General features: G+C 34.7%; 1 protein-coding gene across 1 annotated transcript in view; it reads left to right on the top strand.

Annotated features, from left to right (window-relative positions):
- The first annotated feature begins 220 nt into the window (after window positions 1–220).
- The window catches only part of stw (laccase), a 129,843-nt gene continuing 112,363 nt past the window's right edge, over window positions 221–17,700 (top strand). The window contains exon 1 of the mRNA XM_074180130.1: window positions 221–463. Coding sequence (XP_074036231.1) covers window positions 376–463 — 88 coding nt within the window. The 5' untranslated portion in view covers window positions 221–375. The remainder of the gene's footprint in view (window positions 464–17,700) is intronic.

Here is a 17,700-nt window from a genome sequence, read left to right as displayed (position 1 = left end):
AACATTCCTCTAGTTTTTCTATCCACATATCACGTCAACTCCCACACCCGGAAAAATTATCAAAAGCTTCGTCATCCTGGTTACTCCGAATGAAAAAACTGTCCTTGCCCAGCCGGCGATGCCCCGGGAGATCACTAACACTCACCCACCGAAAAAACCGTTCCGGAACCACTTCGCGACCTTGGCGCTTTCAGCGATTTGCTTTACACCTCCACCGCTAGAAGGCGCTCTCTCTCGCTGAAGTGGAGGACTGCAAGGTTTTATAAAGCCAGTGAACGTGAAGAAAGAGTAGTACCGCGCCGCAAAAATATAGGGTAGTGTTGAAGAACGATTGGCGCGAGGAGTCACCTGCTGTGTGACTGTAGTGTTGTTAACATGATGGACTCTAAAATAATTTATGTTGTTGTTCTTCTTCTGATAGTGGACAGGGATGAAGCAGTTAGGGTCGGACCAAAGAAGAAAGGTGAGTTGAGTGTTCCGTGTGGATCTGAATCTGGATAATTTCGTGGTGAACAGTGATGAAGTGGTGGTTTTGCCTTGCATGGATTATTCCTGTGGATTATCCGTTTCAGTAAGGTGTTCCTATGCGTTCATTGAATAACCCTGCAGTGAATATGTGCCCTGTCACTTCAAAACAATTCATATCAACTACATATACACAATGACATTGATCATATTCACGAAAAAAATCAGTATAATAATACGCATTAGAATATCTTCAAAACTCAAAAAAACGAATTTATGTAGTCCGTGAAATAGTCAATAACAATTTTACTGATGCAGTGCAGTTCTGAGAGATGCCAAATGAATGAAAGAAATAAAAATGTTAAAGTCGAAACGTGATCGATTCTTAAAGGTTCGAAAGGGTGACTTTCGGGTTGAGTGATATTGAATTATTTTCTATGAATTGAATTTATTTCGTTATCATTCAAGACATGTTCAAATTATGATGACAAATAAATAGGCAATTTTTTTTTCATTTTCAGACGAATTGGATTTACTTTTTACATTTTATATTCATATACAAAGTTTCTAAATTTTTTTGTAACGTCAATAAAAATTATAAAAATTTCAGATATGTAATGAAAAGTGATACATACACTCTGAATGAAAAATAATACCTGTAACAATCCGTTGTTTTTAAGTGATTTTATTTTTTGGAACTACCTACTGAAATTGTAATTTTCTGGTTGGTTATTTAATTTGTAAAAATATTGTCCATATAGTCAGTGCTAAGACGAATTCAGCTCGCAAACATATCGAACGAATCAAGAAACCTCAAAATAACCTTACAATTAAATTGTGTCTAAATTTGAAACTTGATGTTACTGTTGGGTTCACTTTCAGTATTACTGTGATCTTTAGATCTATAAAATCTATTTGTTTCAAATAATTATTTTCAAGATCACTTGTGAAGTCATTTTATACGTATATAAATATAAAGAAAGAATTAGGGAAATTCCAGCACTTTTGAGAGATAACTTTGAAGGTGTTTCAGACTCTCTATTGAGAATTGTAGCCGATATTTCATGAAATTATGATAAGCAAGTATACTTAATTGAATGTATCTCATATTTGATACCGATCTTGAAAATGATCTGAAATAACTACTCAACAGTAGTTCAATTGGGTTGCTATTTTGAGTGTTTGGTTCGTTTGATGATTAGCTGAGTTAGCCCCAAAATTAACAAAATAGCCAGTCATATTTTTTTTCTAGAAACTATTGAAAGAATGGTATCACTGAATAATACCCTGCTAGGTATCACTTCTCTGTATATTCATAAAAATTTTGCAGGTTTTGAAAATTCCCCTGGAAAAACTATACAGTATGAATGATATTTTTGACTTGAGTTGAAATTTCAACTCTGCCCACTCCAATATTTCACTCTCGACAAAAAAAAATTGTAACTTCTGCACTGTTGTTATGTACAGCTGAATGACTGTTAGTGATTTAGTGATAACAAAACAAGATGAGAAAAAATTAAAGATTATCTCGAATGCCGATCAAAAATTCACAAAAATATTCCTAGATGCGAGTATTATAATATTTTTTCTGAACCGCCATAAATAGTAACAGTCACTTTTTTAATACTTTGAATATATTGATGAATGATAGGTTCATTAAAATACCTGAATTGTGGATTTTTATGTAATCGAAAATTAGAAATAAATGATAAGTCACAAAAACACAACTTCATATATGGAATATTTCAACTGAATCATCTGTTAGATGGAAATGATATATTTTACCACTCATTTCCGGCTATGAATGGTAGACCTTAGATAAATTTCTCATCATTCATAAATATACCTATCAATTATTTTTTTTAGAAAATATGGAAAAATATTGGTGAAAGTAGGAGATTCACATGAAATATTATTTTATTCGCAAAAGTGAAAATGATTATATACGGAATGCGTTTACCATCTGGACAATTTCACATTCATGTAAATAGGCTGCAGGGCTAGTAATTTATCGAATTTCGTATCAAGTATTTTCTATCCAACTCTTCAGTCGGATCTAAATGTTCATTAATGAAAAAAATCCAATTCATTAATATAAAATATGAACTATTAGGAATTCTTTCACAAACAACTGAATCATGTGTTATTTCACGATATATTGTATAAAAAATCAGATTCTACTTCTTGCAAGGATGACGATGACATGTTAAACACTATTGATGAATATCGACGTACTTGTTGTAGTAATTGGTAATATGTATTGGAGAATATGATTGGTTGATATCAATAAGCCAGATACACTTGACAAATTTTATTCAGGAAAAAATCCTAATATTTGAAAACAATTATGACTTACGAAAGCGTTGAAGGGCCACACAAAAATATTTTTTTCGATTTGTATATTTCTGACTTTCATCTCAGTTGCAAGTCAGAATTCTGACTTGTATCTCAGAATTCTGACTTGCAAGTCAGAATTCTTACTTGTATCTCAGAATTCTGACTTGTATCTCAGAATTCTGGGAAAATGGGCATTTAAGAAAAACAAATGAACATCGTCGGAGTGCGCTCAGTGAAGAGATCAAAATAAATGTTCATCTCTCTGTCGAAGAAAATCCCCATGTCCCCACTAGGCAGATAGCTCGGGAACTCGAAATTAGTCAGTCTTCAGTGGCAAGAGTTCTTGTAGCTGCAAAATGTCATCCATATAAAATAACAATCCTCCAGGAACTTACTGATCCAGATAGAAGACTTCAGTTTTGCGAAAAAATGATGGATCTACTAGACAGGAATGTTGTACGTAAAGAAAACTTATATTTTCTGACGAATCAACGTTTTTGTTGAATGGTGTAGTAAATCGTCAAAATTGTCGTTATTGGGCAGACAGAAATCCACACTGGAGGAGCGAAGGCCACACTCAACATCCAGAAAAAGTCAATGTTTGGGCAGGTGATCGAGTTATAGGACCGATTTTCTTCCAAGAAAATCTTACTGGAGCAAGATATTTAGAATTCTTGCAGAAGGACCTAGTTCCGAATTTGGCTATTTTGTTCCCTTGTCCTATAGAAGCTGACGTGCCAAATAGAAACATCTGGTTTCAACAGGACGGCGCGCCTCCTCATTTTGCAAGACCTGTCCGTGAGTACCTGAATGATGTATATCCAGGCAGATGGATTGGCAGAAGAGGACCTTATGAATGGCCTCCTAGGTCTCCGGATTCAACACCTTTGGACTTTTTCTTATGGGGTTACTTGAAGAGCAAAGTTCTTAAAACCAAACCGGCAAATATTGAGGATTTAAAAGAAGGAATAAGACAGAAGTGTAGGCTAATTTCCGGTGAAGTAATCAGAAATGTTCAAAACGAGTTTCAGTTACGTTTAGGGTATTGTCAGTTAGTAAATGGACATTTTGAACACTTTTTAACGAAAGACTATTGATTTTGAATTCATTTTTTTAATTAGATAATGTTTGTTGAATATCTTTCAAAGGACTGTATAATTTTTGTTGCATTAAAATGAGGGCACTTTAAAATACTAATCGACGTGTCCGAGCATATTTCCGAAAGAAACAACACCTTTGATTTAGTGAATTTGTTCCATGTTAGAGACTTGCACTGTATAAAGTATCATTTATATCTTTTTTGAATATCGAGATTGCGTCAAAAAATAAATCTGCTGTAATAAGATATTCACTGGCAATCCGACAAAGTCGATAAATAGGACTATTATGACTTGAATTTGACTGAGGTGTTGGAGAAACATAAAGAAAGTTGTATTATTTTTTTCAAATTAGGAGATAGCTAAGATAAAAATTTAATACAGTTAACTTTTCTATTGATCACCTTGTAAATGAAAATGAAACTGGCTATTCAGCATGTCCCCCTCGTAATGTTTTGAGGATTTTCTATTGTAGTTTTATTGATTCATTTTCAAAAAATATCGCTTTCTAGGTCTTTCTCCATTAAACTACTGTGTAGGTAAGTGAAGACTGACACACACAAGTCACTCACAAGTCAGAATTCTGAGATACAAGTCAGAATTCTGACTTGCAAGTCAGAATTCTGAGGTACAAGTCAGAATTCTGACTTGTAAGTCAGAATTATACAAATCGAAAAAAATATTTTTGTGTGGCCCTTCAACGCTTTCGTAATGACTCAATATATATTATCATACTATTTTGAATCTTTGAACTATGAAAAACAGAGATCATTTCATTTCACTGTTCCTGATTAAATCCCAGTTGTTTATTTTTGTTATCTTGATGTAGGTATTCCAATATGCAGATATGATCCGATCTAAATAACTCCCACCTAGGGGATGAGGTTGCTGCTTTTTAGTAAAATTCAGCGTCTGGAATCTTACGGAATTTCTCTTTTGAGTTTTTATAGAATTTGATTCTCTGTTTGTTTCAATGAATATTTTTATTCTTTCATTTTGTTGTAATATGATATGCACTGATATTGTGAAAAACACATTCATTTCATGAAGAACAATATTGATAACAAGGAATTGGTACTTAATTATTTTAGGATACATTGGCAACAATTTTTTTATGCGTAGAATATATAGTTTCATAATAGAAACATCGATCCAAATATTTAAATTCTTGGGAACATAAATGAAAACTGGATCACCGCTAATAATCATCATAGGTACATCGTTTTACGGCCAAAAAATATTGAAAACCTATTTGTTATTGTATTCAATCCTAAATCATCCTTTATTTTAAACACTATGTATTATAGGTTACTATTAATGCAATATTAATTCAATTGTGTGGTTACTGTAGTGGATTTTTCTGTATTTCGAAACTACAAATGAATAAATAGGTGATGTATTAAGGTTTTGGCGGGTTCATTTTAAATACTCTTTCTGAACATATTCTTGATAATTCCACCTCATTTTGTGGAAATCTTACATTAATATGATTGATAATAGTAAATGATATTCAAAAGTTTCAAGTTCCGTTCACAATTCTGACAAATAAGAGTTATTCGTGTCATATCTTTCTATTACAATTGAAGTGACAAAATGGTTCTTTCTATACCGTTTTTCCAAATGGATTTAATCTCCAGCGATTCAAATCCAATGTGAATTTCTACTTTAGCACAGGCACCGCTCTTAGAGCCCCTTGAGGATTTTCCTAGAGTGCATGTGTTTTGTACTGAAGAAAATAAACCCAATGATATTGGAAATTACCTCTGGTTATTGAAATGAATTATGAAACCGTTATATTTCATTATGTACAAAAATATTTTTGACACACATTTTATTGTGTGTCATTTTATTGTGTGTTTTCTGTACAAATATGAACTTTCAACGTTGACGATGATAACTGTGGCAAGAACTCAATATGAACTATTATTTGCCAACTTAACATTACCTAATAGGTTTATAATGACCCCATGACGAATTCTACATTACTTAATTCCTACAATAATTACCCAAAAATGGAACTAGAGACACGCTTTAGATTTTCCAGCACAGTAGAAACAAGTGAATTCTTAGTGCTAAATGTTTGTAGTTATCAGAAGTTCAGTTTCGTCATCTCTGGAATTGCAAAATTAATTTTTTCGAAACAAAATCGAGATTATAATAATTTTCAAAATGGAAATAAGTAACTAAGTATTTAAGATTGAGGTAAATATATTCGCTTGTTGATTCCGTTCTTTTCTGTTTCAACATCTTCAGGCTACTGTGTGATTCAGAAATAGAAATAGAGAAAGACTGATAAAAAGTCATATATCATGAAATGACGTGAAATTACAGGTGAATATTGCATTTGTAACTTTTTTATTCATACGCTTTCTTACTTGTTCTGTTCAGGTAATTTCCAAATTTGTACCAGAAGTGTTTGAAAAAGAAACACCAAATTCTTTCCATATTAATTTTTCATCAACCTTGAAAGACATAAAATTCCTTTGAGTATTGTGTCAACGAGTGTGTTATAATTTCATCTTATATAATTATCACTTTCATTGATAGAATATTGCGACTTTGCACAAGATGGTATACAAAATTAGGATAACACTGTCATTGATCTCGTATGTGATTTGGAGAATTCGTTGCGTTCAAATATGATATATTTCTGAAGTGTTCATTTCGGAATAACTTTTTTTTTTTGGAAGTTTCCCACATTTTTTATGAAGATGGTGAAGTATCATGTCAAAACCTTCTTTTTTCAAAAACTCTTATCACCTAGAAAAAACCCCATAGGCTGAGTCGAGACGACGGAAAACGGCCGGATAATATAAAAATTGTTCCATGGAAAAACGGTGAATCTGTAGTTTGGGACTTTACTTGTGTAGATACATCAGCAACTTGCCATCTTCCTACTTCTGCGAAAGCCGGTGCGCCTGCCTCTACAGGAGAAAGTTCCAAACTACAGAATTATGAGAATTTGGAAAATGATTATATCTTTCGTCCAATAGCTGTGAAACTTTTGGTGTTTTTGGCTCAGAAGCCTTATCTTTCATCAACGAAATTGAAAAAAAGGTAACCAACCCACGAATCAAGAGCCACTTCTTTTCTCATTCAAAAAATTAATATAGCCATCCAAACTTACATGTTTCCTGAGAACCAACTTTATAAAGAAAAGGTAATATAGTAGGTAATATGAAAAGAATACTTTCTCTCGGCAAAATTCTGAAATGGGTTTCAAAAATGTTTCGAATTGTCCAGTAATAAAGTCTTCAGTGAAAACCCTTGGTTTAAATGGGTTGAGAAATATTGGTAACACCTGTTTCATGAACAGCGTAATCCAATTTTTATCAAACACAAGATGGTTATTGGAATATTTGAAGAATGAAGAATTCATGAAAGATATCAATACTAGTATTTCTAGTATGGAGTGTGCTTTAATCAAAGCGTTTGCAGAAGTCATCAAGGAGTTGTGATCAGAAGATTCATTTGATAGAGTAGGAAATACACCCTTCTTAAAAAATCAGATTTAAAGTTTTGCTTCTCGATTCATGAGTTATTTCCATCAAGACGCCCAGGAGTTTCATCGTTATCTTTTAGAAGGTTTACATGAAGACGTTAATATAATTAATGAGAAACCTAAACCAATCTTACACGAATCATCAATTTCACCAAAATCGCTTGTGAGTGGAGAAGCATACGTCCTCTTTTATGAAAAGAATGGAACAAAATCGCACCATTGTGATAACTGGAGGAAAGTTTCTTTGTGCAATTATTATTTATTTGTTGTTAAGTTCGAACAAAATGAATATCTTCGTTATAGAAAAAAATAAAAAATAAAAGTTTTTGGAAAAAATATTGAGTGACATTCCACATTCGAATTTCAAAATATTGATTGCTAGATGAAATGTTGCGATTTTTGAGTTTATTCAATATTTCAACAGGAACGTTATTAGTTTGCTAGGGTATTCCCAAATTTTCTATCATAATCTATGGATCTACTTATCAAAAAATTACCATTCACATTATTTAAATTTCAATTTTCAAGTGATATACTGTTCGTTAATGTGTTGTTTACTGCGGATTATGGTGTGATATGTAGATACAATATTTGCTAAATAGCACCACTGTTTCAATTCATTTCAATAGTATACCAAAGAATACCATGATTATTATTTCAGTTCGAAAATTCGCCTACAGCGTGCCCTGAATGATTCGAGAAGTAGATCCACTATTCCTGTCAGTAGAGCAATTGCTGCCATTAAAAAACCGTTGTATAACTCTTTAACCCCCTTTTTAGAATAAAATCTTCGGTTTGATCTAGATAAATGTGTATATTGCATTCAGCTGAACGGACTATCGAAAGTGAATTTCGTTCCCATTTATATAACATATGAGTCTACATTCCTTTTGCCTGAATAGCCGTTATTAGCTAATCGATATAGGCATATTTACTGACTATGTTAATGACCAGGAAATGTTTGGAGCATCTCCATCTTGTTTAACAGTCTCTTTATGAACTACTTCAACATTCAAAAAAGGTGTGAATTTCCTAATCCTTCTCATCCAGCTGCAATTATTTTAAAATCAACAGAAATTGAAACGGATCCATTTCACGTATTTTAAACATCTACTTATCGAACAAAAATACTGCTTCTACACACCGAAACTGCAACAATCTTTTCGACTCACCCTTCGCCAGTCACGTTGGCATTATTAGGAGATGAACTATACTATACACCAGGGGTTCCCAACATTTTTGCACCTGCGTACCAATTGCGTTTCTAAAACTGTTCAAAGGTTTTTCGAACTGAATTCCTGGGAAAACTTTATATTTAATGAAAAGAGAAATGAAAATTTCTATGTTTTTTACCACTTTTATTTGTAGCTAACGTTACTGCAGTTTCGTCCAAATGGACATTTTCAAACTTCAACAATAAACTTACAATGATTCATTACATTCGCTAATATATACCATTCAGGTACTTGATTGAGTACCTGAATTTACAGTTCACAATGCGCATGTGCCAATTTATGTGGGACAATGCGGACAAAATTTTCAAAAACGGTATGCTGAACATGAAAGGTCCTTCAGACTAGGAAAAAATAATTCGACGTTTTCAAATCATTCCTTGGCATGCAACCACAAGTTTCCGAATCTAAGCGATACGGAAATTCTGCACTATGCAAGGAAGGGTTGCAAACTCAATTATTTAGAATCCTTGGAAATTCACAAGCAACCTGTTAAATGACCGAATCAATTTAATTTACTCTCCGGTTTTTAAATTGGCACATGCGCATTGTGAATTGTAAATTCAGGTACTCAATCAAGTACTTGAATGGTATATATTAGCGAATGTAATGAATCATTGTTAGTTTATTGTTCAAGTTTGAGAATGTCCATATAGGACGAAACAGCAGTAACGTTAGTTACAAATGAAAGTGGTAAAAAACATAGAAATTTTCATTTCTCTTTTCATCATGATCTCCTACCACGTAGTTACGGCTACATCCATCAATTCATTTATATTTGATAGTTAGATATTTGTTCGTTCATTCATAAAACTATTAAAATTGTATTAATTTGCAGTTTTATTTATCAACCATAGATCTAAAAACATACAAATGAAAAATTAATACAAACTCAGCAAAACATTAATCATCATACAAAATATACTTTTATATTCTTCAGTGCGAAACTTGTTGTTTGCCTGTGATTAAAATATCAACATTAGGAGTGATGGAACTCATCTTCACTCTTAAGTCCTCTTCAACACTTATTCTGCTCCTATGTTCATTTTTTATGTACAAGAGTTCAGAAGATCCACTCACACAAGTACATCGTAACAAATGGCATCAAAAATAGCAGAGCTTGCCGGAAGATCAACTTGGCTTTACATCCGATCCAGAAGTTAATTAAAGATTTCTCTTTGAAGTAATCCTTCATGGAACTATTTTCTGTAAGATCGTTAAAACCTTCTTCTAGTTCCGATTTGGTGAGGTTCCTGAAAAATAATTTCTGATCCAGTCCACTTTTGAAGGACTTCCAACTGAATAATGATATCTGCAACCACATCTGGCATTGGAGATACTTCATTTGTTGTGTTGTGTTCAGCAAACAATTTTTTCATGTCATGATTTTTTTCACTCAAAAACATAAAATCATCTGATCTCAGTTCAAAGAGAAGGTTCAAAAATTTTCCCCAGAGATAAACACCTCACTTCTGTATGCAGAAGGCTTTCCATCTTTTACAATCCTTAAACTATCAAGGTATGACGCCTTCATCAAGTTAGTATCAGTATTGACAAACTTCGTCAAACATTGAGTTTCTTAAAAGATTTTCTTAAACTGAATGGGTTCACTGATCGGATCAGGGTGCTTGGTATTTTGGTACGGTACGGTTGGTACGGTAGTACCAACATACAAAAAATGAAAAAATCACTAACCGAATGTATGTTGCCCGCGAAATTTGAATATCTACTTTATTTTTTGAACAGACTTCGTACTTGTACACATATAAATGTAGTGTCAAACTTCACAAAAGGTTATGATAACGAATACATAGAAACTCAATAGAAATTGATGTAATATGGGAGTAACTATATTAGATCATTTCATCTTAATTGTTTTACCTGAGTAATTGATAGCAGAATTGTTATAGTAAATGTCTAAAAGTACCCACTGCGTTGTACAATTTTGTAGTCTCTGAAATGTGGAAAAAATATCAATGATTCAACGTTACGACGAATTAATGTGATTGTAGAAAATTCCTACGGTTTCCTACTAGTTATCCGTGAGAAATGCAGAATCAATCTACTTACTATACACGATTACGTGACACAAATGCTTATAACCACTATTCAACCTGGTTTAAAGTAAGTAACTGGAGCTATAAAGTATCGTGTTGAAATTCAATCCCACATTGCTCTCGAAATACCTTTCATTTCGACCCCACATAATGATATCAGCTAAACTCAGGCGGAAAAGATACAATAGTTTTTTCCGCTTATTTGTTCACCGAGTTCGAACAATAAATGAGGAAATATAAACATGTTTCATATTGTTTTCTATAAAAATTAAATAATTTCGACATAAATACCATAAATGGGAGTTTTAGAAAATTATCATGTATATTTTCGTTAACCACATTCACGCGGCATGTTACAAAAAGTGATTTTCAACAGCTGATGCTACTGAAACTAACGTTGAAGCCATGGTGAATACCAATATCATATAAAATTATAAACTTTTGGCGAGAGGATTTGCGTTATAAAACTAGATTTGCCAAGTCGTGATATTAAAATTGGGGAGACCATCAAGAAATTGATTCAGTTTTAAAACGGCAAGTCTGTGACAGGTGCCTGCCTAAGGTGCCTGCCTAGATTCCCTGCCTAAGAAGGTACCTGTCTAAGGTGCCTGTCTAAGAAAAAAGTCAGGGGGTGGCCCACTAGGAATCTTGTACGAAAATCACATAAAAATTTGAAGAAATCCTAACAAAAAAGCAAAGGAAACTAATTTATACAGTATATTGTATGATTTTCACTATGAAGGGTTTTACAAAAGCCACAATACGTGTTTAGCTATACAGTAGCTTCCTCAAGCGTAAAATAAAAGTTACTTCTAAATTACAACTATTTTATACTCCAACATATTACCTACTTGTATGCCTAATTCCTGAAAAGGTCAGGTATAAATTCATCAACTATATACTATATGGAAAAATTATTTTTTTTTCGAATATTCTTACCTGGAGATGAACAGATTTGATAATGGCGAATTATACAATTCAATTCGATCATCCATAAGATATTGAGAGTTGTTTTATTTGTTCATTTTCATACTCTCCAACAGGTTAAGTTTCAAACCTTTCTTCTGGAAATGGATAGGCTTGAATTCATAGTTGAACTCATGTTCCTCTGTGATTGAATGAGTGGCATGTGTGGAATTTATTTCCCCATTCTGGAAACCTTTTTTGTGTTTCTTTATACCGGCTTTGAATGTTCTTCCTGTTTGATCTATATGAAACAGGATATGACTCACATATATATATGTATGATATGTATTCCGCTTTCTTAATGGATCGTGGGACATTCGGAATACATTCCTTTTATCGTTCAGAAATTGTCGAGAAAAAATAAATAAACAGTTTCACAAAAACGCAACATGTGTTTCGCCATACAATGACTTCTTCGGGCGTGTAAAGACACATGTTGGTATGGCGAAACACGTGTTGCGTTTTTGCAAAACGGTTTAGTGAAAATCTCACGATGAAGTGTTTTTTGAATATGTTACTTATGGATTTTCATCAAGTATCGACCAATTTCATCATACCTATATGTTAAAATAAGCCTTGGACAGCTCTGTATAGTATGGCTGAGTGATCAGTTCATTCAAAAATGAAAAAATTGATTCCTCAAAAAGTTTTTTTTCGTTACCAGCTGTGATTAGTATCTGAATTGTAAGAGCCGTACAAGACCTTCTGACAAATAACCTTCCCTAAAGTTCTTGTTTTTACTGTTCCAGGATTTTTACATGCTTCACTTTCAACTGACGCCACGAAACCCATTTTTCATTCAGTACTGCATAAAAAAATGGAAAGCATACATTTTTAAGATGTGTGATGTAACCCCTAGAAAATTTAGCATGGAATTGTGGTATATTTGTAGGTATCTTTCATATCTATCAATTGCATCAGCTTGGAAAATTGTAAATTCCTATTCTCTCATCCTCTATTTCATTTCTTTTTCTATGATTCGATGTACGATAAAACGCGCAAATCAAGACTACCTATTGAATAGGTAGGTAGGTATTTATTGCGCTTACATTCATCATCATTTCGTTATAACGGGTCTTCCAACTATTGAAAACGGTCGCTGTCTGTGAGAGTGAACAGGAGAATCCGAGCCAGTCGATCTTGAGCTCGGCCTTTCGCAGACCACAACTTGGCGAATTTTGCATCGTGACTTGGGCCTGCATCCGTACAAAATTCAGCTGACTCAGGAACTGAAAGTAGACGGCCATAGACAACGACCTGCGTTTGCTGAATGGGCTCCGAAGCAGTTGGCAACCGACTCCAATTTTCATCGAAAAATCATCTTCAGCGATGAGGCCCGTTTCTGGACGAATGTGTACGTGAACAAACAAAATTGTCGAATTTGGAACGATACCAATCCACATCGGATCCAAGAGCGTCTAATGAATCCCAAAAATGATGTGGAGTTTGGGCTGAATTGGATCATCTAGACACCAACGACATGTGTTGCAACAGGACGGCGCTACGGGTCACACAGCTCATGACACATTGGCTATTCTGCACGAGCGATTTGAAAGCATGTCCATCTCACGTGGGGGTGATGTGAACAGTCAGTCCACTGAGATCGTGGATTTGACCTCTTTATATTTTTTTGTGGGATATGAGCGAATAATCCACAAACCACAGTGGTCCTCGAAGCCAACATAATCCATGCCACGGTCATGGAAATTGGGACGTTTAAAGTATCCAAACAGCTAGATATTGAACTGCTATAGTGAAAATCATTTATATTAGAGTTATAAAAACACAATGAGTTATTGAAAGTATTTTTTTTAATTGTAGGTAGCGCAAAGGCCTTTGATATAGTTAATTGTTCACTTTACGAATGCTAACCGTCTGTAGTATAATTTTTCAAAAAATCTGTTTTAAAATCGGTTTTTTCGTTAATCAGCTGTCGCGCTCAAACAAACGACAACTTGATAATTACAAAATTCATTGTGAAATACGAATTGTCAATTCCTAGACTTCAACATTTTATGGTGCTTCTCACAGTAGTCCGTTAAATATTTGGAACTTTGATATCTTGTTTGCTTGAAAAACTTGGCATTGAAGCTGTGTTGGCACTTGAAAATCTTGGCTCACATTTCTTCGTGAAATACTCTTCGCAACAATGGTGGTGGATATATAGCAGCAGTAGTCCAATCAATGATTTCGTAATATTCTTTTGCCTGAAAGTTGAGTTGTGGGGTCTTGAAAGTTCGGATTAGCTTTTCATTGGAAGCTACGGCCCTTGCTTTCATGATTCTTCTAAGCCCCAAATCTCCGATATGGGCCCTTTCATCGAGGATCATACTAAGGAGCAAGTTTTCTGGATGCACGAAAAACGCATTCCTTTCAATCACTGGATCAGTCACCTCAGTCAAGTTTTCTGGTAGGAATCTTGAAAATTGTATTGAATCAAAAGCATGTTTTGGTCTATATGTAAGGTACTTACTTTTTTTATCTCAAACCATACGGGCATGTACGATTTGAGATGCTCTGCAGAGGGACTTTCAACACTCATGTACATACGAAAAACTCTGTTGTCAGCCATCGGGAATGGGAGATAGGACCTGGTTCACGAATTGACAAGTCTACCGTGCAGGTGCCTGACTTGATAGCCAAACTTATGTCCAGGAGATATTGTTGGTCTCCACTTAAGATTTTCCTATCAATATCTGGAATCTCACAATCAATGCTTCGACATTTTACAACTAGAAGTTTTACATAACTTTTGAGTTGTGAGCCAATAGAACTACTGAAAAATTCTGGGCCAGTCGTTTCAGCATCCAAAGTTTGAAACAAGTGCCTGAACGGCAATTTATTCAAGTGCAAAAGGCAAACTCCCACTGCAGTGGTCTTTCAATTTCTTTTTCGATTTCGATTTCGATATATCACACACAGACACTTTGTTTAATTCAAATTTAAAGATAGGAAGGTACTTAATTTAAGACCCTATATATACCTGTTTTATTTTCTTCATAAGGTGCCATGTATTCATCGGCACCGTAATAAATGACACTTTCTATGTCATACCAGGAATATTTACCGCCGATTGCTACAGAGTAGTTCATTTATTTTTGCCGAGATAAATTCAGTTAGTAATTTCAGTATTATATTTTTATAACATTGTTTAAAAAACAGAATTATCATACTATTACTCTTTCCGTATTCTGTTTCGATTCATCATTACTTTTATTGTTCGGAAATTTGTAGTTTTTATATAAGTGGTCCAGAAGTATACAAAAATGTGATAAATGAATGGTATGCTACAGAAATTTCCGACAGTACAGAAACAGACAGTACAGTACAGAAATCCTCAGTCAATAGTTATGCACGGTATGATAAAGTCTTATAGCACTGGAAATTAATTAGAAGTGCCAATGAATGACCTCGACGGAATTCGTAGTCAACGATTTCCTTCGCATTTGTCACACTCCTAGTGAATGAAATCTGTGTAGGTTTTCAGTGCTAATTGCAAACAGCGCATCATTACACTTTGATTGAAACAACAAACCAGTCAATCAACCGAGTGAAGTATCTTCGATAAAGTGAGCCAGACATCAGCGATGTGTTACTTCAGTCGAACAATGATTAACTGTTTAAGAATCGGGTGTTCCACTTCTGATGCGATTATTTCGCTATCAAATCAATCAACCAATCCGAAACATACAATATGCGAAAACACCTGTCCCATCATTTTCTGGTACCCCTTTGGACTATGAAATAGAAGCCCAACTTTCGTTATACTTGATTTTTTGTAGGTTTTCAATTTCATTTTCATAATTCAAACTTATATAGGAACATTTTTATCTTACCGTCGTACGCAATATATGTAATAGTGTAGATATTAATTGTCACAATTCCAAAATTATAGGTCCGTGACACGCCTCTTATTCGGTTGACCATTAGAAATTCTGTAAAATTTCAACTTTGCCATGCTCCATAAGGTTTGATTGAGAAACCAAGAACATACATAATCTGTATTTCATTGGCAAAATTACCTAAAATTATTTAAGAACATACATAATCTGTATTTCTTTGGCAAAATTACCTAAAATTCTTTAACGAAAAACCCTAAAATAGTGGGATAATGATAGCTTCTTGATATTTTACCTATCCAATAGGTAATGCATAAAAAATGAAAATCTTTCAACTGAAAGAGTAAATTAAAAATATCAATGAGAAAATTCATAGGAATCGTTGATCGGGAAGAATGATACTATCGACTGAAGAACAATACCTACTTCTGTTGAAATATAGTTCAACAAAAGTAATCAGCTAGCAGAATGGTCTTCTCGATATAATGAAAGTCCGAACCACTAATTCAACATTACCATTGCGAACATGAAATCATGTTTGAAAGCCACTCCTATTCCTGTTATACTAGCGCCATCTAAATTCAATTTTGATTTGACTAAACATCGCTCAAGTCCTCAGGAATTTGGGAATCTTATGTTTTGAATAAATTTTAAATCGATCGAATACGTTCATTTTCTCTTAATGTTGGTAAGTTAGTATTACATGTGGAGTCCTGCTGTAGGCTAGTGCCTCTTCAGGGGCTGTGTTAATTAAAAAAATAATGATAATTGTTTTTGTATGTAGCTTGATCTAGTTCTTGGTGTTGTGTATTTATGTATGGTTACTATGCTTTTGCCCTGTATTGGTCAGATTAGTGGGTCTTCTCTCGTTCCATGAGCATTGCTGTTTTTGTGTATGTATTAGGTTATCCTTGGTAAAGTTGTCCGGGTACAGTTGAAGATAGTTCGTTGGTTGGTTCGGGATCTGGTGAGTCTTGGGGAATAGGTAGAACTATTTATTTCTGGTCTTCTCTTGCAGTGGGCTGTCTTTCACCAGCGGGAACTCGCCAACTAAACCCGCTCCAGGATATCCTCCAGGGCTCCTAGGAGCCTGGCTGGGGAAAATGGGAGCTTTTTCTAGGGATCTTCCTTGGGATTCCGCGGGGCGTCCAGGGGGTGGCCAGCGTCTCAATTGCGGTGGTGTTGCTGCTTCTGGTTGTTCCGGTGATGTATTTGCCTCTGAGTAACTAGAATCTCAAATTTATTAGGGTTAGTTTTACGGTGTTCTATAGTTTGGTGAGGGGAACCTGTAAGGAAGGTTGTGTATGTTTCGTACTACTCTCCTCTCTGTGGTTAGTAAGCGATGTATCAGTCTTGGGGGGATTGCGCAGTAGATCATGGCTTTATAATCCATAATCGGTCTTGAGTAGGTCTTGTAGGTGTGTAGTAGTGTTTTGCTGTCGCTTCCGAGCTTACCTCTCAAGACTTTTAGGAGGTGTGCTCTTTTCCTGACTCTGTCAAGGTAGGTCACCAAGTCTTGGAGCGGTTCTCTTAGAAGTCTGAGGTTCATGTTGTTGACGTTAAGTTGGGGTTGGTTTGTGGTGTTTGGATGTCTGAAGAGGATTGTCTGGGTTTTCATCGGGTTGATTTTGATCCGCCACTTACTGCACCAGAGTACAAATTGGTTTATCATGTCTTGTGTTTGTCTTTGTAATTGCCTGATATTAGGAGCGGAGGAGAATAGTATTGTATCGTCTGCATACTGTAGGATTCTCTGGGATGTGGAAGCGTCGTGGACGTAGACTAGGAATAGTGCGGGGGCTAGTACGGAGCCCTGGGGGACCCCGAATTTAGGTGTTAGGGTGGTAGAAAATGAGTTGTTGACTTTGATTCGGGTTTGTCTATTGGAGATGTAGGTGATGAAGTGGGGCGAGAGATGTATTTGTATAAGCTTCCGGAAAAGGCCTGCGTGCCAGACCTTATCAAAAGCTTTCTATATGTAAAATAGAACTGCGACAGTCCTACTCCTAATACATTTTTAAAAAATCGTACAGGTATATACACACTCATAGGCATGTATATGTCATCTCCAGTGACTATGGCTAAATGAGTATATAATGGTGTCTTGCGAGAGTTGCAACTTGGCTCTCGTCTCCATTTATACTTTTTTTGTCTACTTTGCAAACCTTTCACAACAGTTGTACGAAGGCGTGGAAAGTCAATAGA

This window comes from Leptinotarsa decemlineata, unplaced genomic scaffold (genome assembly GCF_025532065.1).
Source record: "Leptinotarsa decemlineata unplaced genomic scaffold, Ldec_3_MD MMD2_tig00026294_RagTag_RagTag, whole genome shotgun sequence".
NCBI lineage: Eukaryota > Metazoa > Arthropoda > Insecta > Coleoptera > Chrysomelidae > Leptinotarsa > Leptinotarsa decemlineata.
This window is presented reverse-complemented; position numbering and strand designations above follow the sequence as displayed.